This window comes from Diplotaxodon limnothrissa, linkage group LG7, assembly GCF_057381915.1.
Source record: "Diplotaxodon limnothrissa isolate DT_005_m linkage group LG7, D_limnothrissa_male_GT1.1, whole genome shotgun sequence".
In the NCBI taxonomy this organism is placed as follows: Eukaryota; Metazoa; Chordata; class Actinopteri; order Cichliformes; family Cichlidae; genus Diplotaxodon; species Diplotaxodon limnothrissa.
The window spans coordinates 10,994,424-11,022,363 of NC_140602.1; the positions used below are offsets into that span (position 1 = coordinate 10,994,424).

Here is a 27,940-nt window from a genome sequence, read left to right on the forward strand (position 1 = left end):
GAAGAATAAACTTTGAAAATGTTTAAAATAAAATAAAACGCAGGGTCACGACTTCAGAAGGTTGTTTCTACGGCTACAAAAAATAAATAAATACATTATTTATTGAAATTCTAATGAAATTTTTTTTAAAAAAATTATGGTTTGGGGAGGGTTTTTTTTGTTTTTGTATTGGCAGAAATAATCTTTAAAAAGACAACTACAGATCCCGTTCTATTTTTATAGCTCATCAAATTAAACAAATAACAATAAAAACAAGAAACCAATAGCTGTCACTTTGACTCAGGTTTATTGTGCAAGACCTATCAGGCAAGCATACAGGGTCATGGCAATAAAAAAAAAAAAAATGGGTCTGCATGCTGCTAGTCAAAGAGCCAAAGCTTCCAAGTATTTACATTCAAGTTTTAGACACAAACATATGAAACTAATCACAAACAGCTGATCACACACAAAACAGAGTACCACTAATCCTCTGACACAGTGACACAAAAACATCATGAAACTCATTGCACAGCTGAATTAAGTAGTAGGACTCTTTAACTTACAAAAATACTAGAAATCTGATTTTTTTTCTCTTTTTTTTTGGAGAACATTTACAGTCTGTTTTCAGGTGGCACAGACACTTGTAGCTGCTCCCCCCCCCACCCCCCACAATAGACAGAAGACCAGCAGCAAGACTCTAAACATAAACACGAGTGCCCACGAAACAGCGATTAAGCTTGGCGAAGGTATGTGAAATTTGACACACACAGATAAATGCATCAAGAGGACGTCAGTTGCTTCGATACCCAGAGATCAAGGTTTAAATACTTCAAAACAACCTCATTTTTTATATTCTATTACAGATCCCTGCTACGACATCCCAAAGACCCGCTTTATATCAACTCACCAGTTTTGTTTGTATTCATCTGACATCACACCTGTCACCATTTCCCTGCTCACTCCAGTTGCATGTGAATAAAAAACATACCTGCTATGCCACTTGAATTTAAGATAAAGCAATATAATCTAATAGTTTTAAATAGCTTTATACTGAATATATGGTAATGGCTATTCTAAAGGGAGTTATTGCTCTACAAAAATATGTGCATATAACACCTGTAATTTTGGCTTGTGTTATCTATATGCATGTAACATGAGTTTCCTCCCAGAAATACAGCTGTTACACCATCGTTCCACACTTGCAGAACAATTTTGGACTTCCTCTGAGAAACACTTTAAAACTAATTAGCAAGATTCTCAAAAATTCAACATGAGCCCAGTTTAGACATAAAACATTAAAATTGGACAACAGTGAACGGATCACATGTCCACCTGGATTCTTTGGAATTAGCTTCAAAATTTTCCACTTCAGGCTATTTTTTCTATAGTTTAAGAAAGAGCACCACTCAGTTGAAATTTAAACACTTGCCTTGCCTGATGCATAATCTGTTCACTTGGTGCTCAACACATGGGATGAAAATAACTGAGTAAGAATTTGACTGTGTTTTAAAATCATTAGCTTGTATCCCTTTTACTTCAGTCATTGAGCGACATCTGTGATCCGTGGATGGACAAATCAGTCATAGCTGCCTTACTCATACCCGACTGGATGACCAATATACCGTGGCTGCGAGTGACCCCAGCATGGATGGCTTTAATATGAAGGTTAGGTGTAAGGAGTCGGTGACTGGTTTTAAATTAAATGTTTTTAAATACTTTGAAATTCCATAATATGTCCTGCAAAATATGTTCTCTTTAAACAAAAAAGAAACATCCCACACTCCTATATTAATATAGATTGCTTTGCATGCTTGAGCAATGGTTCTTTATTCGCTGTGTCCAAGCCTTTGGATCTTTTATAGAGTTTTAAGGCAAACATAAGTTAGTCAGATTTGGACGGCTAGACTTAAAGTGTGTTGACTTAGTGTGTGTTTCTTGGAGCCAGAATTGGGGACCAGTGTCATTGTCATGTAGCCCCATCAGTTTCACTGCCACCGGTCTGTCCAGTATTTGCCGTAGATGCTGAGGACTCCTGGTCTGTTTCGCTGATGCAGATAACCGCATCACCGCTTACATTTATGAGACACTGAGCCTAAGAGAAGAACAAGTACACAAAATTTAATCAATTGAACAGCCAGTATTGAGATAAACCGCCTGTTAGTAATGTGCAGTTTATATCACCTGATTTTTATTCGGATTTTCCATGAACACACATTCTTTCATGCTGTAAGACACAACTGCATTGCCGCCGAGGGCCGCTACATGGGCTCGAACCATCGCAAACACCTCTGCGATGAATGAGTGAAGGAAGCCGCTGACACCGCCTTCCTGCACAGAACAAAAACACACTTTACGTTTAAAACTGCGCAAAATGACCGCGGGACTTTGGATATTTTACTGACGTCGCTCGTACCTCCCGTAATGATGTCGTCTCTCTGATAAAAAACATGTTGATAATGCCAAGGTATTTAATGATGCGTGTCCCGGGAAGGAAGGAGAGCGGCGTCATCTTCACCACCGTTACCGAGCTGCCTCCAAACGAGCGACTGGAGCGCAGCGAGCGGGAACGTCCCTCTTGAAGCGGACTGCAGCGCTCCAAAGATGAGACTGCAGGTTCAGAGAGAGTGTAGGCAGAAGCAAGTGGGAGACGTGAAGAGAAAAATAAGAAGAGAGGAGAGGGGATATAAAGAAAAAGAAGAGATAAAACGGGAATGGAGATACCAGAAAAAACTCAAAACTAGTGGAAAGATTAAAAGCAGACATGAGCCTTGAAGCAGAAAGAAATGTCATAGTGGAATGAAAATGCAGAAACTCAGCTGTTAGGGTTTGCACAGCAAGAGTAAAATGTGCACTTACATGTGCTTAGGCATGTGTGTGTGTTTGTTAGATTTACATGCAGCATTGAGAATGCAATAGACAATCACTTGGCGCGTGTGCGCTGCCATGCATATCATGCAGTTGATGCAAACAAACAATTACACATGTCTGCAGACAGAGAGACAGACCTGGGCACAGCTGTTTACAAGTGTGAATAGAGTGCTTACAGCAAAGTACATGAGAGATTTTATTCTATATGTTGGCATTTGTGAGGAAGGCTTCAGACATGGAGACAGACAGAAACAGCTGTGAGGCTGAGGCTGGGCACATGTACACAAGCCAGAGTGTGAAAGATGCTCCAATATCTTATTGCAAATTTACCTGATGTGGCTTACATCCATCAAACCAGGAACCTTCAGAGCCACATATTAGACTGTAGTTTACTTAACATGCACAGATCTGAAAAGTCACACGAGCTCTTGCAGAAAAGCTTTGACCCCCGCCCCACCGTGATTATCAGTGTGTTCCCAAACAAATCAGACATGAAATCCTTTAGCATTCATACAGTGTCTCCTCCTATCTTCCAAGCATAAGAAGAATCAGTGATGCAAAAGCAGGGGAGGGGAATAAAAGGAACCCTCCGGAGGTTCTCATGAAATTGCTGCAACCAACAAGCTATTTGAGAAAAATGCTGCACACAAAATGCAAAAACCTTTCTAATGTGACACACTGTTTTTGGCAAGCTGCAAATTGTGGATCCCTCTGAGGGGCGGGGCGTCAACTTTCACACTCTAGCCAAAAAAACAAAAACAAAGCTGGTGCTTGATTTACAATGCTCCGCCCCCCAGTGGCATGCATGGAGGGGTGTGTGCGCGTATGTGTGACCGCTTGTGAACCGTGTTCTGTATTTGTGGGTATGATCACCAGAGTGTGCTAGAGACTGTGTCCTCCTACTTGTCTTAACTGATCCTCGTCTTATGGTGTGAGCTTTCAGCCTAAGCAGCTCTAGCCAGGTGCTGCATCTGTCTGCAAAGGAACCGTAATCAACGGAGGCAGCTGGAGAGAACACACACGCACGCACGCACACACACACGCGCACACACACACACACACGTGCATTCACAAACGCAACAGCAACAACAACAACAAGAAAAGAAAACGAAAAGACAAAACAGAACACAAAACAAACGAACAGAAAAGAACAAAACTGGATGAGGGTTGGGAGCTGTGCAGGATAACTCTGTCCGAGACTAAAGGATGAAAAGTCAAAACAGGGCAGTGTAGTAGTTTCGGTAGCGGGAGAAGGGGCTGGGAAAATAAAAGACAAGAAGGTAGCTTACCTCTGGGTGACATGTTGGTACTTTGTCCGACACCTGTCTCACACACACACACACACACACCATCACAGTCTAACTTTGTCCTTGTCGGAAGGTGAGAAAAGTTCAGTAACAACCGATTACTGCCACAAGGCGAACACAGCAGGCGCTGCCTAGCTTTAACCATCACCCCCACCCCATTATCCCATGGCTGTGTTAGCCTAATGCAAATGGGGGTCACCAACACAAAGTCTCTTCTAGACAGCGTCACAGACTGTTATCTAAGTTCACGGCAAAACAAACTCTCACTTGTCTACTACAGTTCATTTACCTGCTGATCGGACTATAAGCAGCTGGTTTTGGCAGAGCTTTGCAGCTGGGGTGAATAAAGAGACTGTATCTGATGTGTTAGTGGACGAGATGGGTGATACCTGTTTAGTGAAGCAGGGTAACGGAGGTAAGGGAGGTAAAAATACAGTTAAAGATACCTGAGATTTTGGATGCTGTCTGAATGTTGGAAGAGGACGAGTCTGCACACAATTCCAGGGGAAACTGCAGCTGCTCTTCAGCCTCAAGGCTCCCTAAAAAGATACACACAAAAACCACACTCAACTTTACACACAGCACTAGCAGGGATGTTTCTAAAAAGCAATACACTATTTAGAGCAGGGGTGTCAAACATAAGACCTCAGGGGCCAGAATCAGCCAAAGTGGGTTGTATGTGGCCTATCGTGTAAAATGAGTTTGACATCCTGGCTTAGATCCTAAAAGAATATTTGTTTTCCTACTTCACTAATAATCATGCAATAATTCTCAGCTTTGCTCAATATTGATATCAACTTACCTAAGCTGAGTTATTGCATTATTTGGAGTCAAGTAGTGGCTCACTTCATAGATACAGCTTGAATTTTTTTTTCCTTGACTGATGAGTACTGAGTGTATTAAACTGGACGTGAAAGCTTTCCTTCATCTGAGCAGAGCTTTAACTGAAGTAAAATTAACAGAGAGACTGACCTTTGTTGACGGGCTTCTCAGCTGTCTTCTCCTGAGTCTGTTCCTTGTCATAGGTCATGGCAACGGCTGTCACTGTGACCTGCGCAGGGAGACGAGCAGAGGAACAGCAGTAGATAAAATTTTTTCTCTCAATTACATTCACTGCTCTGGCAGCTTGACAAATGAGTGATAGCCTGAATTGTCTCACCTGTATGAGCTCTTCTTCTGGCACTGCTACGGTGAAGTTGAGATGACAAAGACAGCAGGGGATCATAGAGCGCAGCTTGAAGTAAAAACTCTGAAACAAACATGATGAATTGTAGACTTGTAAAACCCAAAACTAAACACAGACAACCATAGCAAGTTCAACTAAGAAAAAAACCCCCCCAAAAAACAGTGCCAGTGTGAAACCTGCTCCATGATGGTTTCTTACCTTCAGCAGGTTCTCACAGAGGTCAGTAAAGATCTTGTTTAAGCCTTGGTTAGTAAGATTGGCATTGCTCAACCTCAAAACCCTCACTGATGTAAACATCTGTCAACATAAAGGATGACACAGATTTACACAGATCTAAATTAATACTTAATTGTATTTATTTCTAAAATAATTATTCTGCAATAATGGTTAGTATTGCTACAACTACGTTCAGTACGTACCTGTACTCCTGAAGTCCAGTTAGAAATCCCAGGCATATTTTCAGTGTTGCAGCTGTAGAAACCTGAAGACATTGAAGCAGATGCAATGAAGCACAGAAACAATGGCACCTGCTAGAGCTTGGACTGAATTATTAACTTGTGTGCAGTGCATAACGATCCATTGTAACTGAACCAGAGTGAGTGTGCAGCATGTACCTGTGGGGGGAGGTGCATCGATCAGGAGGGAGTGGATATCCTCCACGGCATCGGTGTCATCAATCTATAGGAGTGATCAAACATTGTCACCATTTAAACTGGCATTTACAACTGGCGTGTACTGATTTGATTTGTACAGATACACACCTCCAGGACGAAGGCATCCTTTTTGCCGTGGGACAGATCCAGTTCTGATAGCTCGTCTGAGCTTTCCGAGTGGGAGCGAAAAAGTCTGGATCGATGCCTTGGCTCAGGGATTGGAGAGCCCACCCCTTCCTCTGCAAGCTCCTGCAAGCAAAACAGACGCAGCGTCCGAGCAGACGGGACGTCAGAGAGAAAACCAGAACACCGCAGAAGATCACATCTGTATCTAACATCTGTACATCTGTACTGTAACTAGTAGAATGACTGTGTTAGTAACAATCCACATGCTCTCACTCACCCAGTCAACTTTACTGACACACACTCATGGTTGGTGTTAATTTGGGAAAACGCACACTCGCACACACACAAATATATATGCAGGGGAGAGTGTGATTGGTCAGGGGAGATGGACATAATCAAAGTACGTTAACAACTTATAAAATGAATTTGCAGTGAGTCATCTGAAGAGGTGACTCTGGTGTGGGTTATGTATTATCCCCACACACAAAAAAAGTCCCCAGTTAAGAGCTGCAATTAATAGTGTGAGATTAATAGTGTGAAACACTTGTCATGCTTTGCTGCGTCTCACAGCTAAAGGTTGGCATGCTCAGTACCATGTTTATGCCGCAGAACACCTCAGGGTCCAGGGCAAATAATTTCTTTAATGATCAGAGAGAGACAAGAGGGGTAAGTTTATCACGATTCACAAAGAACAGAATATACAGCCCAGGCATATATGGACAGTTAGAAGTTGTTCAGCTTCAGCACAGAGGATTTAAATAAGATGACATGTACTACATTAAAGTGTCAAGTCTTAGATTTCACTTGAGAAGGTGTGCATCAGTATGGAAAGGACTGCTTCCTATGCACGGCAGACAACGTTTAGGGACTCTTTCTTTAATCTGACCTTCAGCAAATTGAATAGGTCTCAAACAGATTTGGCTCAAGTGATTAACACAGCGATTGAAAGACAGCTCACTTCTTCACCCTGGAAGGCTCTTTGGTTGCTTCGGCTATGTGCCTGATGACCATTTTTAATGCATCTAGAGAATTCACCTACAGTGCACACCTGCACACTCGTCCCTATGCTTTTTTTCAGCAGTGAATTAATTAACAACTAGCAATATGACATTAGCAAACACAGCCATATGGGCTGAAACAATAACAGAGAGGGGGCTTTAAGTCAAAAGATCTATCTATCTAGCTATCTAGATCAGGGGTGGGCAATCTCAGTCCACGAGGGCCGGTGTCCCTGCAGGTTTTAGATGTGTCCTCGAACCAACACAGCTGATTTAAATGGCTAAATTAGCTTCTCAACATGTCCTGAAGTTCTCCAGAGGCCTGGTAATGAACTAATCATGTGATTCAGGTGTGTTGACCCAAGGTGAGATCTAAAACCTGCAGGGACACCGGCCCTCGTGGATTGCCCACCCCTGATCTAGATATATATACACATATGACTTGGCCCCTTTGTTCTTCTGATCCTTTAATCATGAATTAATCTGGTCACGAATTCTTCCTTTAAAAGGTGAGAACAAGTTATGTACTTGTGAAGCATTTCTGGCTTGCTTTTCAGCAAGTTTTTTTTTTTTCCCTTCACCATGATTTTCAGATTTTCTGGAAAACAAATACCAACATGGAGTTCTTTCTCTTTCATGTTCAATTCCTCTCTTCTCATTTAATGACACATAACTTCTACTTGTAACTGAAGGTTAAGTGTTGATAGTCAGCTCTGAGCCATGACACACAGCCACCCAGGAAACAGTTTCCAGTTGGCCGGGCACTTTGAATCTTTGTAAATCTTGACCCTTTAATGTTGTATCCAATCAACAAAGCTTGGAGAACAAAATAAAAAGGTAACTGTCCACATAACTATAGTCTGGACTGTATAGTATGTCTCATAAAATGTTTTTTAACACTGTAAAATATCACCAAAATAATGGAAAACACTAGTATTGTCCATACAATGTAAAAGCCTGATGACAATGCACTAGTCTTTAATATTCTTGGTCATAGACCGTAGATATTTTTTCTTTCAAAGTAGAAAAAAATGTGAAAACTGTTCCCACTTGTTGCAGTATAAAATGACCACAAACAGTGATGTTATAGCGTATTCATCAGGGTAAGTTTTTACCATGTCTGAACATCATAAATTTTAACTTTTTTAGTTCTGTTGTGCTAAAAGGCTTCATACATGACACCACAGCTACTGCAGTTGGAAACAAACCTACATTACCACAAACCTGCCCTGAAAGGTGAGACTTTTCAGGCTTTATCACAAAGATCAGCTTCCATAAGTTCACTGTATCAGCAAGTGTTGACTGTCTCACCGGAGGATTTATTTGATAGAGCTCTTTGTTCACAGCTATGGTGTCATTAATCCTTTTCTGAATGGATGATATATGCTCGCTGCTCAAGTCTCCTGGAGTCTTCCCTGCTATCTGGATACCCCCTGGAGCAGGCAGAGCTGTCAGGTACACACCTGTAGCAGACTGAACACACACACGTTTTCTTCGATTAAGATCCACCACACATAAAAGCGACATAATCACTTGTTAGCATGAAAGGTTAACCTACAGCCAGACCCAGGAGCATGTTCTCGCCAACACTGATCTGTATGTGCAGGCCAAACAGCGCGTTCATGCTCCGCAGTTTCAGCTTATTCATCAGCTGAGTGTGTAGCTCATATTCCATGAAAGGCAGCAGGTTAGAGATGGCCGTTGCATTCGCTTCTCCCTGGGCTTTCTTCTTTAGACGGCACAGCCTGACAGATAAGAGGCACTGGCATTGAAGGTGCATTGATTCACTCATAGAAAACCTGCTTGACTGAACCCAATTGAGGTCTAAAATTGACCTTGATTGGTCAAAATTGCTCACTTTGATAACTTCCTTTGATGTCAAAATGCATCGTCTGAGGTGTATTGTTTAGTCCACATGATACCACTGAAGAATATTGGGTCTTATAAATTATGTTATCTGAAATATCTACTGTAAAAGTTATAATTTATAGCTAGATTATAGAGTGAAATGCTTGTAATATTCTTTACTTTTATAGATTTGATTTGTGTGTTTTTTTCCCTAAGTAATATTTTTTTAAAGCCTTTTAACTCCTTTTCTGCTAATATCAAGAAGGGTTTGTGGGTTTGTGAGGTGTTATACCTGGCCTGGATAAGGCAGCCCTTTCCTGCAACAGCTGCTTCTGATGGCAGGTCAATTGTTGTGAAGAGCACATCAGGAACCTTACAAAAAAAGGCAGTAGTTATTGATATTTTTAAAGAGCAGAAACCTTTTATTTAACCTAAAAAGAAATTAACTGTATTTGATACCTTTTGTCGTCTACAGTGGTAACAATAGGTGAGCTGTGCAGGGAAGGGCATGTTGAGCTCATCGTACGGGATGTGACAGAAGCCACAGTTCGGTGGCGATGGCTCCTCAAACCTGGAGAACAACAAAAACCAAAAAGGTGCATTGTCATAAACACGTGATGACTGACATTCAGACTGTCCGAGACTTTGAGCTGAACAATAAGAAAAAAAGAAACCAACCTGTGGTCGGTGCAGCCGATGTCCAGGCAGCCTTCACGCATGTACCGAGGATTCAAGATGGCTGCTGTGCCAGATGCGGACAGAATACACACCTCCTCGCTGTTTTGAGCCAATGGGAGAAATGAAAAGAGAAAAACAAAAAGGCGCAATGAGAGCAGGACACAAAGAGAGAAATCACAAGGATCCAAGTGTTTTGTACCAAACTCGGGATTAAAGTGCATCACTTTTCTGTGTGTTTACGCAGTACATACCAGATGCTTGTGCTCTCACTGTACCCTACAACCGCATGGCAACCGAGAGCTCTGGCATGAGATTTGATCTCCTGGCGAATCTCCTCCCACCAGGCATCGCGAGTCTCGGGCTCATCTGCGAAACACACAATTCTAAATCAAACAGCCTTCACGAGGCATTTCTAACTGAATTATTTATCAAAACACCTCACTGAACACTAAAATATAGGTTAAAAATGCAGTACCCTCACAAATCCAAACAACACTAACAGGAAATCTGTGCATAATCCGGTGCCTAATCTGACTGCTTTGACTTACCAGAAAATCAACAAACAGCCAACATTACAGTTTGTATTTTCTGATGTTTTATGGGTTAATCAGTGTATCAAAGCAGGCCAAAACCAACCGTGAGTTTGTAAAACAAACTGACACTGAAAATGGTTTGTGAGAATTTCAGAGAGATGATGATGATGAAGGCAGAGTCAATGGTCAGACAAGATTAGTTCATTAGTGGACATCATATAAATGTTCATGTCTCCCTTCTCTTTGTCTCCTTTCAGCCAGCTGCACTAACCGAAAGGACACAGCCACCAGCCATTATGTGGCTCTGCTAGTATAGATAGAAAATCTGGTATAAGAGAAGACACTACGCCTAATTTTAAACGTGCTTTCCTATCCTGGTGACAAAGCTAGTAATTTTAAAGCGATCGAGCCTTCATCATACTTATGCTAAACCATGGGTGTGTTTCAATATTCTCATGAGGCTTTGCTCCAAACATCTTTTTCTTTAAAGCCAAATCATTGCAAGTTGAGAGCTTAATCATAGAGCTGGGCGATATGAGATTTTTTCATATCACGATATGTTTTTTTCATTTCAGGCGATAACGATATCTATCACGATATAAGCCAAATAACTATATTTGTAAGATTTAAATGTGCCGTTGCTCACAAGTAAAATGTGAAATAATCAGCAGCTTGTTTTTAAATATTTATTTCCCATAATAAGTTCAACAGGGTAGATGTACTTAAGGAACATGAGACTTTTTCAGATAAATAAAGGCAAATATTGCAAACTACACAAAAGGCAGCCGCTAAAGCGTTTAAGTTTCAAAATAGAACAAATGAAACAGACTAAATTGTCAATTCCACTTAGAAACAAAATATTAATTCTAAAAATAAATCTTAGTTTGTTTTACAGAAGAACAGACAAAACTGACTAACTTTTGTCAGTATCAAATAAACTGAGAACTAAAAGGAAATTCTCAATCTCTCCTTGTTGTATAGCTGAGCTTTTCAAACAGTTTTAACAGTTACTTTAGTCTGACAAAAGCCGAATGACGAATTAGCGCTTCCAGTCAGAGACTGAGGCTACGTCCACATGTACACGGGTATTTTTGAAAACTGAGATTTTCCGTTTTCGTTTTAAAAAATAATCCCGTCCACACATAAAGGCAGAAATGAAGGAAAACGCTGCTATGAACATGCCAAAGCAGCAGGTGGCGCTAGATTCCTAACCGTGCAGAAATGTTGGCCAATCAGAAGTCTAGAAGCCTCGGTGGGAAAAAGTAAACAAAGCTGGGGCATAGAAGCAGAACCGAGTCGTATGTGTGGAGGGACAGTAACTGTGTGTATATGTAAGCATTTAAACACTGCAGAGAGTAGAATTAACAGTAACAGTATTGTAGAAATTCATTTCACCGAAACAATAACGTGGCGCACAGTGTGACGCATGCACCAGTTTATTGTATTTCCAGACTTGCTTTCGGCACAATTTACAGTGCACGCTACTCTGTTTTTTGTCAGACTTGAAATAGCCGAAATACCTTCAAACTACGGAACTTCTATGGCTCTTCCGTTCGACAATCTCTCCGGCATTGGAACCATCATCTGTTTTCTCTTCGGTCACGCTCGGTTGATTTTTCTAGTCGGCACACTCATTTCCTCCATTATGCGCTGGCTCCATTACCCGCTGGCTGCTTCCCAAACAAACACACGTGCGGCTTGGCACTTGTGCTGTACGTAACAAGTCACGCGACGTGACGCTGCGGCTGTGATTGGTTCGGCTCTGCGCTACTGAATTTGGATCGGCTGACCTTTTTTTTTTTTTTTTTTTTTAAGAGAACAAGAGCGGCGAGGTCTATCGCGATAGCTTAATTTCTCTATCGAGTAAAAGTTATATCGCGATACATATCGTTATCGTTCTATCGCCCAGCTCTAGCTTAATCTGACTCATATGGTTGTTTTAGGCTGTTGAACAAAGAGGACATGACCAAAAAAAAGCTACATTAGAGTATTGAGCTTCACCCCATGATTCCCTGGGAGCGCTACATGCTGACAGAGCCTCCCAAATACAGAGAGAAACTCAAATGGTAGGTGAGACAGGGGAGAGGAATGAATGAGGGGGTGAGAAGAATGGGCTGTGAAACTGAAGAGATGAAGAACAATGACTGATGGTCAGGCATTAGGCCCACGAGGTGGGTTTCTTTAAACCAGAAGCAGTTATGTCAAACAGGCACAGGCTCACCAACGTGCACACTCATGACCACGTGCACAGTCATGGGCAGAGAAGGGCCATATTCATTCACTAGAGTCCATCAAATCTACTCCATTATTTAAGTCAGCTCACCTCTTTCCCTCCATCCCCACCGTAAAGTCCCAGATCCAGTTAATTTTCCTCAACTGCACCCCCCAACGACTTCTTTCCATGCATCCATTCATCACTTTTCTCTCTCTTTCGCTTTCTTTCTCTCAGTATGAATACGGCCCAGTGAGTTAAGGATGCACATGCCTCAGTGGCTCTTTGTGACAGAGTAAACCTCCTAAACCTCCTCTGGTCTAGACAGGTTTGACCACAATGTTCATTCGGGAAGCGTTAGAAACAGCGCTGGGACAACGTTAGTGAAGAGCAGGAGCTCTTCTGTGCAGCAGGATGAGCTGGGTGTGGGGTAGCCAGGCCAGGCTGGATGGGGTGGGGACGCAGGGCATGCTCAACTAAACTCAGCACACACACACGCAAACACACAGATTAGAGAGAGGAAGATGGCAGCTCACTGAAGTCAGAAGTTTTCAGCAATATGAGGCTATGCTGAATTCTACTTAAGCTTTCAATGGGGGCGTTATAGTTTAACACTAAGCAGACATGGGTTTAATTTCATTGAGCTGCCATCATTCCTGTGGGTGAGAGCATTAAAAGGGGGGAAAATACCTGCAGTGACACTATTCCAGTCTAGCAGTTTGTATGAGCGCGTGTTACCCAAGGCTGGGCCAGAACACACCGTTAGTACAGAAAAGAGAGAAAAAGAAAAGAAGAGACAGTCTAACAAACCGACACAGCACAACGGAAGCACTCCACAATCACTATGCAAAGACAGACACCACTTCACAGTCACTAATGCGACGACAAACTAAGTTAGGTCCTATTGAAACAATCTGACAGAGAAGAAAAAGACTGATGAGGAAGAGAGGAGAACTGAGATGAGTAAAAGCGTCAGGCTATATTTACTTATTTTGTTTTTAACATAAGGAGAAGAGAAGCTCTACAACACAAAAAGGAGCATGCAGCGACTGTAAGTACATGTAGGCGCACTGTGGAGTTTTCACGTAAACAAAAACGAATGCGTCTCATCATAATGCACCAGGCATGTTCTTACTGTAAATGCCCCCCTGCTCCGATTTTAAATCATCAGTCAACAGGTTCAAACGGTGCCAGTCTGGAGCAGGCCGACCAACCTGAGTGAGTGATAGAAGTCATCTGGGTTGCCAACATTTAGCTGCAGTGATTCAACAACGACGGCCTTGGATGCATTTATAAAACATTACATGAAGTGCTTTTACATGCATTAGCTAATGTATTTTGCTAATAACCAGCAGATCAAGCCTGAGTTAAGCAGAGCATAACTGTTAAGTTATTGTTGTTATTGTCGAAGTAAAAACAAGCTAAAAAAGTAATGCACTTGTAAAAATATCGCTCCCCGGTGCTATTTTTGAAGAAAAACTCCACAGGGTACCTTTGATGTTTTTCTGTAGTAGAAAGGCAACAGTGAACAGGGCTCTTTTCAGACTGCTTTCCAAGTTAATCCTGGAGTTTCAATCAGGGTCATTGAGTCTAATTTAAACAAGACTACAGGTTTAATCACAGCACCTTTTTTACAGTCTTATTTTAGTTCCCCTGTCCACTTCTGACAAGAGCCCTGCTTATCCTAACCCAGCCCACATTCATCAACACTCCCCTTTGATTAGATTCTCAGACATCCTTCATTCATATTGGTAGGCTATTAGTAAACTGAGCTAAAAGGTAAAACTACTAAGTCTATAAACTGGACTCAGGCATTTCAACACTGTTAACAGGCAGGTGATCACCTGACGAGCAAATGTCTGTAAATCTCATTTGAAGGTGTATTTATTATGCCCCTCTTAACACAAGAACAGATTCAACACACTGAGTTCAATAAAGACAGAGAAAGGCTGGCAGAGCTTAATCAAGACACCACAGCACCCCGATATGTTGCCACCTACAGCCAACCACACACACAACAGAAGTAGCAGGCAAAACACTGGAGCCATGCGCCACTACTGCAATTCAGCCGCAGGGGGCAGCACTGCACGACAACAACACAGCAACCACAGCACAGGCACACACACAGAGCCACCACATGACCAGCACAGACTATTAATTACATAAAGCCAGTGAGTCAAACGACAAGGTGAAAGTTGCCCCTATCCATAAAAATGTTTGACACATGTGATGATAGCCCATCCTAAAGTTTAGAACAAACTGCAGACGCAGCCTATCGGCGTGACCAGGAACAGCTTTCACCTGCTACCTACAGGACTTGCAGATAAACTTAAGTCTGACCGTCAACTTATTGTTTTTTTTTTCCTTTGCAAACAAATTGGGAGTAGGACCATACACTGGAAAAATTTGGCAACACAAGAGGATAATGGGTAGCATTGACTAACAGCCATTTGCAACGAGATCAAACACACACAACACTGTAGGGTCAATGGAAAAAGCTCACTCTTATCTTTTCATGGCGCGATGGACGAGCTACGTTAGGAACTTGTGTGCTTTTGTGTGTTGAACTCACCGGGGTTGTGTATCCGATCCAGTAATTTGACAGATCGAGCGCTGACCACTCCACCAACATGAAGCAGAAAACCAGGCGGGAACGACGTCAAGGTGAAGAAGGGGAACTCCTACACATTTAATTAAAAAAAAAAAAAAAAAACACACACACACTGGTCACTTACAGAAAGGGCCTTTCCAGTATTTTTGTGTCTCATGTTTACTTATACATTGGTGAATATTAGGTTCTCAACTCAAAACTGAGTTCAAATATTTACTTTTTGCTGACAAGGCTAATTTGTTCTGCGTTAGGTAGGTGGTTAAAACACCACTATAAGATACAACACCTACAGTAGTGGGCAAAAGTCTTGAGTCAGCCTATATTTCTTTATATTTTACCAAGAAAATGGGAATTCTACAAACATAAATGAAATACAGTACATAAGGCAAAAACTGTTTTTACAATTCTAACTAGCCTGAAAGGTCAATAGGACCCCTTTTAATCTTCACTAAAGTGTGAAGTCTTTCAGCCAAGCGTCCTTCTCAGTAGTCTTCAGGAAAAGTTCTCCAGGCTTCTTAAAGAACATTCACGTGTTAATGTTTCACTTCATGTGTTTTTTTTTAGCCATGTATGCTTTTAACTCTTTTGTGTTTGGAATCACTGTTGTGCTGAAAAATTAAGCCACAGCGAGGTCCTGTGTCAGGTCTTTGCTGGATTTTATTTCCTTTTTTTAATATATGAATTTCAATTACTGTTCATCTGGTTCTCAGCTAATAGCTCTTTAAAAATCACCTTGTTGGTGCAAAAATACATCTATCTAATCATGTTACATTTGCAATTTTTCATAGAGTCAACTAAATAAAAGTGAACAAAGTGTTTTTTTTCTCATGGTCTGCTAGTAAAAAAGTCCCTAAAGATACAACTTAAAAATGTTTCTTTGCCAAGTTGACTGTAATGTGCAGACATATGTGGGTTAAATTCCTTTTTATGTTTGCATGATTAAGACATCAGTTTTTAGTGGCTTGACAAAAACAATAAGAAAAACTATCACGTACAAGGACTGGACTGAAAATGAATGAAAAAGCAGCCAACATGCAAATCAAAAAACCTAGAAAGACTTTCAGAACACTGGAGAACTACTGCTCAAAACCACCTACTTCCTGCTTGGAGGTAATTTAGTTTAAAAAAAAACACACAAAAAACCCCCAGAAAAAAACAAGGGCTAGCTCAAGACCTTTGCACACTACTAATAAGATCTTTATATTGCATAACAAAAAAAATTAATTTGTAAATACTTTGAATAGAGATCATCCTATATTTTTAATATTTTTCAACCCCAGAAACCTCACAGTATCAATTCTATGCAAAAACTGAGAAATTGGAAAATCCTAAAGCAGAACCAGATATCAAACTTCACATTTTTTCCTCTTCCAATACACACTGAAGCAGGTGATTATCAATCAAAACTGTTTTTAAAGTCTAAAACATGATGCATGTAGACTTAAGTTACAGCAGGTATAGGATAAGTGGAAACATGCACCAAGGACAGAGTGTGATGAGCCCCCCATGCAGGTTTTGTCCACTGAGATTCCCCACTACAGCCTACCCATGTAGGAATAAAACTCAAAAGCATTTCAAATACAGCTGGAAATGATTGAGAAAAACATCTATGAAAGCCTAGGTATTTAGTGTCACTGATGTAGTGATTGAATTCTTTTGAGTCTACTGTATACACATGCATTCATTAGGTCTGGAGCTGAAAGTGAAGGACAAAGACAGACAAAGTAGTTTGCGGCTGTGAATCATTACTCTGATTTACATGCTTGTCTCTGCCCACTAAGAACACAGCTGGTCTTCTGTCTCTAGCCAAGTAATGTGATGCAAATCCATGCATTCACTCACACAAGGAGCAGGAAACAAAGCCTGCTGGTATTCATTCTTAGTTGAAGAGACAACACTCTTACAGAAAAGCAGAGGGACGTAGTGATTCCCAGCCATGCAGGACCAGTATGTGATGGATGGCTTCAGTGATCAGAAATCAGGTGGGAATGCCACAAATTTCAATCGTATCCACTACTCCACAAAAGGAAGATGTCTTCCAATTTGTCTGACAGCTCCTCCCACTCTGAGCCAGGTCACAAGAATGAGCTGATGAGATGAGTATGCTCATTCCTGTTTTTGATACGGGAAACCAAAAGTCAAACTCGGGAAATTTTTCTGGAAGGAGGGAGGCACTTGAGATGAATATCCAGACGAAACACGAACAGTCTCAAACACACCCCTTCGAACAAGAAGGGAGCCCAACTCCTAACCTCAGGCACTCTGCCTTACATGTTTGTCAATCTTTTAGGGTTTGGAGGGTGCAGAGCAATAAAAAAAAAGAAAAAAAAAAAAGAGCTAGGTTAGGAGTTGACTCAGGCTAGGTGGTGGTCATCCGCTTGGTTAGGGTTTCAAGGGAAAGGTGGAGAGTGAGAAGGTGTCACACTGATGGGACATACCCTGGCGTTTAACAATAACCCAGAGGAAGACGCTCCCTGAATAGCATAAGTGGTCGAGACACAAAAAATGGAACATTACTTGGTCTTACACAGACCGATCCCCATTAAACACCTCTCCAATGTCAGTTATGAATTTGTCACAAAGAATGCACCTGTGTTAAAACTCACCATTTGCACAGAGATCTGAGGCTGATATGCAACGCCAACACAAATGTCAAACCCTCAACTCTCCAAAATGGCTCGTCAGCTGTGACACTGCATTTCAGTCTCAGGTGTCTGCACCAGTAGTGAGCTAGTAATTAATTGTTTGTAAGCGTGGACGATGAGTGACACCATTGTCACCGTACCCGCTGCTCAAGAGCTGTCTGCGTCTGTTGTCTGAGGAGGGTCCTCAGAGGTCCCGCCTCCTTCCCGGCGCTGCCTCCACTGCCCATTCCTGATCACAGAGGAGAGCCTGGCTTCAGTTTTGTCATTTTAAACACAAAAGTCAGCCGAACACAAAGACAAACAAACTGTCAGGTGATTATTACATTGCAGCATTCATGTTAAAACAAATCAAGAGAAAGTTGAACTTGGATGAAAAAAAACCTAATGATCTTCAGCCTCATGAACCTCAGACTAACTTATTCTGATCATTTAGTGCACTAGAAAATACATCAAACCACATGCTGGGAGTTAAGGTATTCAGAATAGGACTCTCACAGTAGTTTTGTGGACTGTGAGCAGTTAGTGTTTCTGACAAAACCAGTCAAGACAATTTGGGTGTGAACAGTCCTGCTGTTGACCCATCAAATGAGTGAGATGCCAACACTTCACTGTTATAAGGTTCTGGCACTCGGTGACACACAGCAGGCCTACTATACCGGAGGCTGCCAGCAGCAGGTCCTCAGTGAAGGACACGCTCTTTCTCAGCAAGGCAGAGTCTGACTGGATGGAGGAGAGTGGGGCTGAGGTGGTTGCCCTGGGATTAGAGCCACGACCACAGCCCACTGAGCCAGAACCAGGAAGGGACAGAGTGTCTGTGGAAAGGATGGGGGAGCTGGGGCAGAGGAAGATCCCAGGTCTGCATCTCACTGAATGGGGCTCCTCTATCCAACAGCAGAGAAAAAGATGGAGGGTGCATAAAGAAAACAGATATATTGAGAATGGATAGGCAGAGAGCAATGAAGAGAGTAGGTAGAAGCACAACAACTGAGAAGATGGAGAAGAGCACGATGAGGAGGAAAGTGGACACAAGCATAGAGAAATGAACTATGCAAAGTAGGTAGCTAGTATTAAGTAAGCTGGGCATTGTACTGATACTGACCTTGGTGAGCGGATCAGCTGTCAATACATTACATGGCTGGTCCACATTTTAATTAAATTAGCATGCTAACTACAAACTGATGACTTTCAGTGTTGCAGAACCCAAAATATACTTTCGATTCAAATAATTTAATGACATTTATCAAATGTGCACTGTATGTACTGGTTGTAAGGAGAGAGAAAAAGGAAAAATGCTGAAGAATGATGGGAAGCAAAAGCCATTTTCACACATGAACTCCAGACAATCAATGCTTCTGATCATGAGTCATTTCTCTTGCTCTCCATAATTTTATCTTCCCATCATTATGGTACAAGTTGATCTTGGTTTCAATCTGTCCAAAGATTTTTCTAGAACTGTGAAGGCTCTTCTAGATGTTTCCCGGCGGTCTGATCTGGCCTTCCTGTCACGACCTGTGAAAACCTCAGTTCAGGCATCTCGTTGATTGTTCCAACTTTACCAAAAGTGCTCTTCACTCGGTTAGATGTGAAGCTGTTTTTCCTAAACATGGAAATAATTCTGTTATAGTGGACTTTACTTGTCTTCTGTGGTTTTTCAAGCCTTTCGATGTTGCTGAACTGGCTAGTTCATTTCTTCTTTTTAAGAATACACCAGATGTTGTTCCTTAAAGCTGATGCTCTCTGTTTTCTTTTGGTCTTTCAGCCAAATGATGAGCACTTTAACTTGTATTTATACATCTCTTGATCTCATATTGAGGTCAGCTACTAAATGCAAGCTCTAAACTTGGAATCAGCCCTAGATTTTTTTATCTGCTTTTAAATTATCACGGAATAACAAAAGAACATTCCTCTGAAATTGGATGTAATGGACTATGTAAACAATTGGCTGTAATTCCTAACAAGTTAATGCAATAACTTTGTCAAATGCCTCGAATTAAAGCTTAAAAGTCTACAACTCAGTCAAATCTTATTGAAAAAGTGTTAAATCCTAAAGACTTAGCTATACAGTGCACCCAAAAAGTATTCACAGCTGTAGCAGTTTGCCATGTTACAGCCTTATTCCAAAAATTGATTAAATTCATTTTTCTCTGCAAAACTTTGAGTATGATGCCACAAGCTTGGAACACCTATTTTTGGGAAGTTTCTATCATTCTTCTTTGCAGAATCTCTCAAGCTCCATCAGAATGGACGGGGAGCGTTGGTGCATAGCCATTTTCCGATCTCTCCAGAGATTCAATCAGATTCAAGTCTGGACTCCTGCAATCTACATGTGAAAATGGCTTAAGAGGAAAAGAAAGGAGGCACAGAAGAGGAAACATGAGCAAGAAAGATAATGAAGTGGAAAGAAAGGAGGAATGTGGATTAGGGGAAAATGTAGGTCCAATCCTGAGGGCTCGGGAGGGCAGCTGTGGTGAAAAGTTCCTCAGTTTTTGTGGCATTTATTAGTGGCCTGCGTTAAAATGTGCTTAAGTTGTCCTTAGGGCAGAGATGATTAACCATAATGACTACTAATGGAGAAGTGACCTTCAATCAACAACAGCCCCCATGAGACACAGTGCTTCTAAAGCTACAACAACAAGGGGACGGAACAAATACAGAGATCTGGTGTGCCTTCAGGCTATGAAGCACATGTTTCATATTACAAATATTAAAAATGTTTTTGTTTTTTTTTGTTTTGTTTTTCAAAGTGTGAAACAAGAAGACACACCAGGCCACTGAGGACAAGTGGGAGACGAGGCAAGGCTTAATAAATATTTATAATAAAACTTACAACAGAAAATAATGTTAAAATATTCTTAAAAAATGAACTGAATAAACTGAATTTGAAAAACAAAACCACACAGCAGCACCAATATGAAGTGTAGGAGAAGGGAGGGATGAGAATGGGAAAGAGGGACGGGGCCAAGTATTCTTACCCGTCTTGGGCGTCAAACTGAGGTCTGTGTCTGATGATGAGGACTGGCGGCTGCATGGCTTGGAGGGAGAGAAGGGGGGAGGAGAGGAGGAGGTGGGAAGGGCTCTGAAAGGGGTTGGCGGGCCGGAGGACGAGGGCAGATCCTCAACAAATACCGGCCTGCCAGGAGAACATGACACACACACACACGTCAGTCACCACTGCACCCCTCTGAGCGTTTGTATGTGTGCGCATATGTGGGTGAGAGTGAACCGAGGTTGTTAAGTGGAAGGGTGACTTTTTAATGTGACACTTGTTTGCTTTGGGTGAGGTGTGTTGTCAGGTGCTACGCATGGCTGGAAAACAAAAAAACAAAAGCAAGCGTGAAAAGCAAAAAGTAAGGACGAAGAACAGCACACGCACACACACATAAATGAAACTAAAGAAAGCAATATGGCAAAACAGACAAAAAAAGATCAGATTAACAGAGGATGACGAGCTGAAGCATGTGTCCCAGTAGAGTGAAGCAAAGGTCAGGTGACTGTAGGGTGATTACAGGCCCTTCCTCAGAAATGCTGATGCAACTGCAAACCCGACTGCCCACCCCGCAGTAATTAGAAAATGAGAAGTGGAGGGATTCCAGACTAAAATCATTTTTAAGGACATAAGGGTCTGTCTACCTTCTTTGCCTTGATGCTTCTATCTTATAGCTTTATTGCTACACTGCATTTCTGATTTCCTGCCTTTCTCCTGCACCTATTTCCTTTCCTGCCTCTGCGTACCAGTGAAGATGAGTGTGGGTACAGAGACTGAGAAGTTCTGGGACAGTCTCTGGGAGCTGCAGACCGAATGCACTGGGCTGTTGTGGGTGGAGCGGCATCCGTGGGCAAGGGGAGACCTGGGCCAATCAGCAGAAAGAATGAGAGTGAGAGAGAGAGAGAGAGAAAGACAAAGAAAAAGAGAGAGAGGAAGACGAAGGGCCGATATGGACACGAGCGGTGAGAAACGTCCAAATCCAAATGTTGGCAGAAAGGAAGAAAGAGGTGCACACAAGAACCAACACAACACAACATTGCAGTAGAGTGAAAAAGGGAGACAAAAAAGGAAAAGAACAGCAAAAAGAGGTTGTTGGGTTTTTTTTGTTAAAACTCCCACTTTTTGCACTGTTATTCAATTTAAAGTCATGTGAAAGAAGCACAAAAACAACACGCAGCTCTCAGTTTGAAATCTCAGTCTCACACATATACAGAGCAGGGATGCAAACACGAGGGGAAAAAAAGGTAACGAAAGCTCTACAGCAGTACAGATAAGTAACCAAAAATAAGCTAGCCTGGAAAGAATTTCTTTTTATATGGCTCCCTGGGAAACCTTAAAATTCTCCATTATGGCTGAAATATTAAAAAAAGAAGTAAAAGAAAATAATCGGCAATCATTTTAATACATGGAGTAACTGTGGATATCAATTTTAAGCAAACTGATTAAGAAAGGTCCTTTATTTTATAATAGTGTAAAATATCCAACCGCTACATCTTGAACTGTTGGTCAAAAAAAAAGCAATCTGATGACCTTGTTTTCCACTTTGGCACCATTTTGTTCTCATTATGTCTTTTTTGTTTGTTTGTTTTTACTGAAAAGTAAGTAAAGGAGGCCTAAGCAAAGATAGATAGACAATTAAATAAAAAAGTGACTGTATTTTTTTGTAGTAACTAAAAGTGCATTTATTGAAGAGAAGGAATTGAGACTGTAAATGACTGGCAACTGCCAGCGCTACCCCTCAACCTCCTAGTGTTTGATATAAGATATATATCGGATGACGACATAAAAACGTCTATAGTTTCATTTTATGCTATCGTTTGTTTCGTGGTGTCGCAAAATAAACTGTTTACGGCAATATTTTTTCATTATTTTGATGGTCACTGTAGTGGCTATATTAATTTCTTAAAGTTCTCTCTTTCTCTTATATTTAATATAACCACACTACAGACAGACAAGCGTTTGATTTTAATGCATTGTGGTTAGCAACAACGACGGTAAATCCACCGCGTGTCCGCTTGTTCCACATAAACCTTTCACAATAAAGCTCAAGATCCTGTAGAGACTTTTCAAAATAAACTGAATCACGTGAAAGATGCAGAGTGTTTACGGATGAGAAGCAAAAAAGAGCAGTCAGGTGCTAAAAAATAAACCTTAGACTCAAACGTTAGAACAGGCTTTTCCTCGCAGCACGCTGTGTAATAAATACTCACAAAGAAAACGGCGGCCGTTACAACTTATGTCTAAAAATGTATAGTTTCATGCATCAGTTAAAACACTGCACTCCAGGTACGATGCCCAGCTGGAAACGCTTCAGGCAAGTCGAGCTGCCCGAGATTCACAGAATTTACAGAAAATGTTACATTTTTGTGATTTACATCGTTATCGGACGATAGATGTCTTAATATCGGAATATGAGATTTTGGTCATATCGCACAGCCCTAGATACACCTATGGGGAAATTAAAAATCTGTTATTATAACCTTATCAAGTTATTGAATTCACAAGACTTGACCTCTGACCTTGAGGTCAAACCCAAAATTACTAAATGGATTTAATTTAGTGGAATTTCGCTTTATACTCACTACTGCTGAACAGTGTCAGTAAATTAAACAACAATAAATACCCGAAAGAGATTAAACGACAAGAATCCCGAATCATGGCAGCTTTAGCTCATTGAATAACCAGTTTAAAAACAATCAAGAATGTGTGTAACCACAGATAGCTGTTTAGATTCTGATAACATAGAAGAAATAGGGGTTTCTTTTACAACACTTTCTTAATTGCAAGAAAAACCAAAATGCAGGTAAGTCTTAAAGGAAAGATGAAGAAAGACAATCATAACAGAAAGAAGAAAATGAACTCCGGTACAATAATTACGCTCGCTTCGATTCATCACTTTGTCCTATTTTTAGTGGACATTCATGACTGTTCTCCTCACCGAAAAAAAAAGTTTTCCAATTAAATTCACACATTTCATCTCACCACCAGCAGATGTTTACATCCCCGTTACACAAAATCTCACACGCCGACACACAGATGTAAAGTTTGAAGAGAATAAGAGGCACACAAGCGCACCAAGTCGTTAAGGTTACAGGAACTGGATGTAAACCACAAAACAAATCACTTATGATGGGAAAAGCAGAAAAAAGTGAGTAACCACATAGTTAGAGGCACAGCAGAACATGTGTACTAGATACACACTAAAAAGATGCAGCACTAGAACATGCAGAGGCAGAGCAGAAAGCCATGCAAGAGGAGTCTAAAAGAGCAGACACAGACAAGGGAGGAGGAGGGGGTTGAGGATGGCTGTGTGTGTACTGTACATGTGTGTGTCTCAGGTTATGTCGTGTGCTGTTAGTTTTATGATGCACTATACGTGATACAATGGACACACCAAGTGCAAAGGGGAATCAAGAGATACTGAGACACACACAGGAGTGTGCACATAAACCTTTATACAGTACACGCTTTAATCCACACACTCTCCCTCTCGTGCACACACAATCGTCTTTCCCAAAACTCACAGTCTTGCACATAAAAGAGGTAGTAGTGTGCATGCTCGTGATGTTGGTTCATACTCACTCCTTTCCATCTTTAGAGGGGGAATTGCAGGCATTGGAAGCAGGAGCTGTGTTTGGGTGCATGTGTGTATTGGTGTTAGGGGCACTTCCAGAGCTGAGTTTGTCCAGCGTGCAGGCGGTACCTATGGCCCGGACCACCAGGCCCGACTCTCCTTCCAGGTCGAAACACTGCAAGTAGCCCACTACTGCATTCCCACCCATCTCCAGCACTTTAAGCCCTATTTTTCTCTGTAGTTCTCCTGGACGGGGGGGGTAACACACGGCCATGTTAACAAAACAGGGAAAATTGGGGCACTCATTCCTCCACACCTGAATTTCCTTACCAGACATGAGAGAGATGAGCCTCTGTCGCGCTTCATTGGAGGCCCTGGGAGTTCTGATACGGTCAATCCACTGGTACTCTGGATCTTCATTTACCACGAGTTCCTCAACAAAGCCGTGCACCAAAGTTGCCCTGTAGCACTGTGGAATACATGTGGCTGCCATACAAAAACAGAGGGGAAGGAACTTAGATTTCACTAGAAAGGTTTGTTATAGCTGATATTCCATCTTTATTGCACAGTTTTAAGTGGTATTTCCTTGTTTACAGATGTGCTGATGGCACTGACACGGCTTATAATTTTGCTGATTAAGGAATAACCCCTTTTTTTGTTGGCAAGATCATTATGACACAAAAAACTTGATTACAATGCCATCTAATGAACTGCTCTCCCTCACATAAATCTGAAAATTGTGTCTTATGACGCATTTAGAATCAAAAATCCACCCAAACTTACTGCAGAAAAACTTGACCCCGCATGAAGACTGTCTGAAACGGTTCAAATCGTTGAAGAGTTCCACTTTAACAATGACGTTTATTTCCCCTCGAATTCCTGATGACAAACAATAGAAATATAGATAAGGCCATGAAGAAAACAAAATAAAATTAGTGATCATTGTGGATGGATTAGCTGATTCTTATACCATGGATGGTATCATAGATGGGAAACCAGCCAGAGATGACAGAAGCAGCCTCACTGTAAAGCAGTGGATCAATGTCAATGTAAACTTTCCCTATGGCATCATTAGCACTGTAAGTGTCGTGGTCCAATACTGTGATCTGCAATGGCTCATCCTGCAAGTCCTCATCATCGACCTACAGACAGCAAGGCATGAAGAGGAACAAGAGGCAAAAGCGAGGAGGAGAGTTTAGAAATCTACAGAATCTGATTGCAATTTAATGTAGTAATAACATCGGTCCCTCATGTTCAAAGAGAGGCATTTTACCTCAAATTTGAACCACTCCGAGTTCCATTGTGGATTGAGGGATTTGGGACAGACATCCGTTTTGAAGGTTGTGTTTCCAAACTTGACCTGGAATGTAATCAGACACCTTTTTAAAATGCCTAATTGCTTTTCTTGGCTCATTTTAGAGGGGAAGTGACTATCAGCATTAGGACAAACAGTTCATGTACAGCCACACTGCTGTAAACAAATTAAGTACATAAATTCTTCTCTTACCTCTACGAAAGCATCAGTAAGGTCACTGGCTCTGTCCATCACAGGCAAGTGGCGCCCTGCCACAATTTTGGCCTTCAGTTTCCCAGGCATGATTCAATTTTACGCTGATCTGTCAACATATATAATTAAATCTGTCAACACTGCCCTTAGCAACAGGAAACATCGAGGCGTCGGTAAACATGTTTTGGTGATAACGTGCAGAGCCCCTTCCTCTGTTTACAAGCTCACTAGCTAATTAGCTAAAAGCTAAACTAGAATTTGTATTTCTTGTTTTTCAAAAAGGTTGATCCACTCGGTTTGAGGTTATCTACAGGATTGCCGTTTATCAAAACAAAACAAAAAACAAACTATCAGTGTGCTAGATTAAGTTAGCAACACGAGGCTAACACGAAAAGCCACTTAGGTTAACTGCATTGCAGTCAGAATCTCTTTAGCTCTAGTTACCTGATCGGCCATGTTTTTACAGTCACACGGCAAAGCCTCCACCTATGCAGCTACAAAATAAGCATGTTGTCTTCAGTGCAGACTGTAGCATCCTTACCAGTGCTAGAAGATTAACATACAGCTGGCCAAGCAGCAGCAGTCTCGTTTTACTCGGACATTATTGTTGACAGTCCACCGTTCGTCTGACCTCCGTGTCTCTCCCATAACACGAGACGTGAGTTCCCAGTACACCACACAGGAAAGTGTCGCTCAACTTAGAAATCATCCAGCCGCAGATATTGCGGCTTTACAGATACTGGCGATGCTCTACAAATGGCATTACTGTTCACTAACTATTTATTACACACGTCCCGCGTAAATACAACGGCTAGCTTGACAGCATGAAGCCCATGATGAATGAATTCTCACTTGGGGTTGTTGTGTGCTGCGTTTGTGTGTACCTCGTAAAGATGTACTTTAACATGCGAACGTTACGTCGACGCGCCCCTGCTTCAAATAAAAATAATAATATAAGAAATAATATAATATCTTTTTCCACTAGGATGATTAAAACGTGCTTATATGCAGTCAAATTAAGTTTAGCTTTTCAGTAGTTCAATTTCGCTTAATTTTATCTATTTCAATAGCAGCTCCCCCGTTAAGTGTATCCCTTAAAGGCATCTTAGAGATTTGGTTTGAACATGCGCAACTTTGACAACTTCGTTTACCTTCCATGTGACCGTAGCACGAGGAAGCAAACACTCCCAGTATTATTAAAATAAATGCAAAATGTTTTGCGTGCATGGGTACTGTAAGAGGTTACGTGATAGATTTTTTTTTTAACAATCCTGCTGTTGTATTTTTTATTTTATTTTTTTTGCGCACGTTGAATACTTTATCCGGAAAAAAATATATATCTTTGCAGAAATGACAACAGGAAAACCTATAATAGGAGGAGGCTTTCCTAATAATCAGGAAAACCCAACAAAAGACCTAAACTAGAAGTAGCCTACTGCCTGAACCGTAGTCCTCCAAACATCTCAACAAGAAACTGTTGCACTGTTGCAGGTGCTTTGTACGGTGGCCCCTAGAGACAAAGCATGTATAAACTCCAAAACACTTACAAATTCCAAATAGCACGCACAAACTCCTCAACACATACAAAATCCAAAACACATGCAAACTCCAAAACACATGCAAAATCCAAAACACGTACAAAATCCAAGACACGTACAAGCTCCAAAACACATACAAAATCCAAAACACGTACAAAATACAAAACACGTGCAAAATCCAAAACACGTGCAAACTCCAAAACACATGCAAACTCCAAAACACGTACAAAATTCAAAACACGTACAAAATTCAAAACACGTACAAAATTCAAAACACATACAAAATCCAAAACACATGCAAAATCCAAAACATGTACAAAATTCAAAACACGTGCAAACTCCAAAACACATACAAAATCCAAAACACATGCAAAATCCAAAACACGTGCAAAATCCAAAACACGTACAAAATTCAAAACACATGCAAAATACAAAACACGTACAAAATCCAAAACACGTACAAAATACAAAACACATGCAAAATACAAAACACGTGCAAAATCCAAAACACGTACAAAATTCAAAACACATGCAAACTCCAAATCACAACGGAAGTGCTCCAGGACGCTAGGGGCAGTGTTGAGCTCGATTTGTAAAATAAACGGCAAGTTTGTTGCAAACACATGGGCTCTAGTCTCCGTTGCGCTTCCCAGGTTGCCTAGCAACTATGATACTAACAGCTGGAAACGTG

At 41.2% G+C, this 27,940-nt stretch overlaps 1 protein-coding gene across 1 annotated transcript; it reads right to left on the bottom strand.

The window, feature by feature from the left end:
* Positions 1–338: 338 nt before the first annotated feature.
* c2cd5 (C2 calcium dependent domain containing 5) lies at positions 339–26,571 on the bottom strand. Its single transcript, XM_085359180.1, has 30 exons — positions 26,253–26,571; positions 25,712–25,820; positions 25,478–25,564; positions 25,175–25,346; positions 24,988–25,083; positions 24,535–24,690; positions 24,213–24,450; positions 20,617–20,774; positions 18,301–18,525; positions 17,785–17,873; positions 14,961–15,069; positions 9,895–10,009; positions 9,644–9,742; positions 9,425–9,536; positions 9,258–9,337; positions 8,676–8,862; positions 8,342–8,590; positions 6,713–6,757; positions 6,102–6,242; positions 5,955–6,018; positions 5,760–5,821; positions 5,539–5,637; positions 5,314–5,403; positions 5,127–5,205; positions 4,601–4,693; positions 4,137–4,169; positions 3,721–3,852; positions 2,393–2,586; positions 2,161–2,307; positions 339–2,071 (listed from the first exon to the last, which is right to left on the bottom strand). The coding sequence occupies exons 2-30, from the start codon at positions 25,799–25,801 to the stop codon at positions 1,946–1,948; spliced, it is 3,567 nt and encodes a 1,188-aa protein (XP_085215306.1). The 5' UTR covers positions 25,802–25,820; positions 26,253–26,571; the 3' UTR covers positions 339–1,945.
* Positions 26,572–27,940: the final 1,369 nt, after the last annotated feature.

Excerpts from the sequence above, each read along its gene's own strand:
- c2cd5 (XM_085359180.1), bottom strand. The coding sequence starts at position 25,801 with ATGCCTGGGAAACTGAAGGCCAAAATTGTGGCAGGGCGCCACTTGCCT. Across the intron at positions 25,347-25,477 it reads CGGAGTGGTTCAAATTTGAG|GTCGATGATGAGGACTTGCA; the intron begins GTAAAATGCCTC and ends TGCTGTCTGTAG. Across the intron at positions 2,072-2,160 it reads AAAATCCGAATAAAAATCAG|GCTCAGTGTCTCATAAATGT; the intron begins GTGATATAAACT and ends TTCTTCTCTTAG.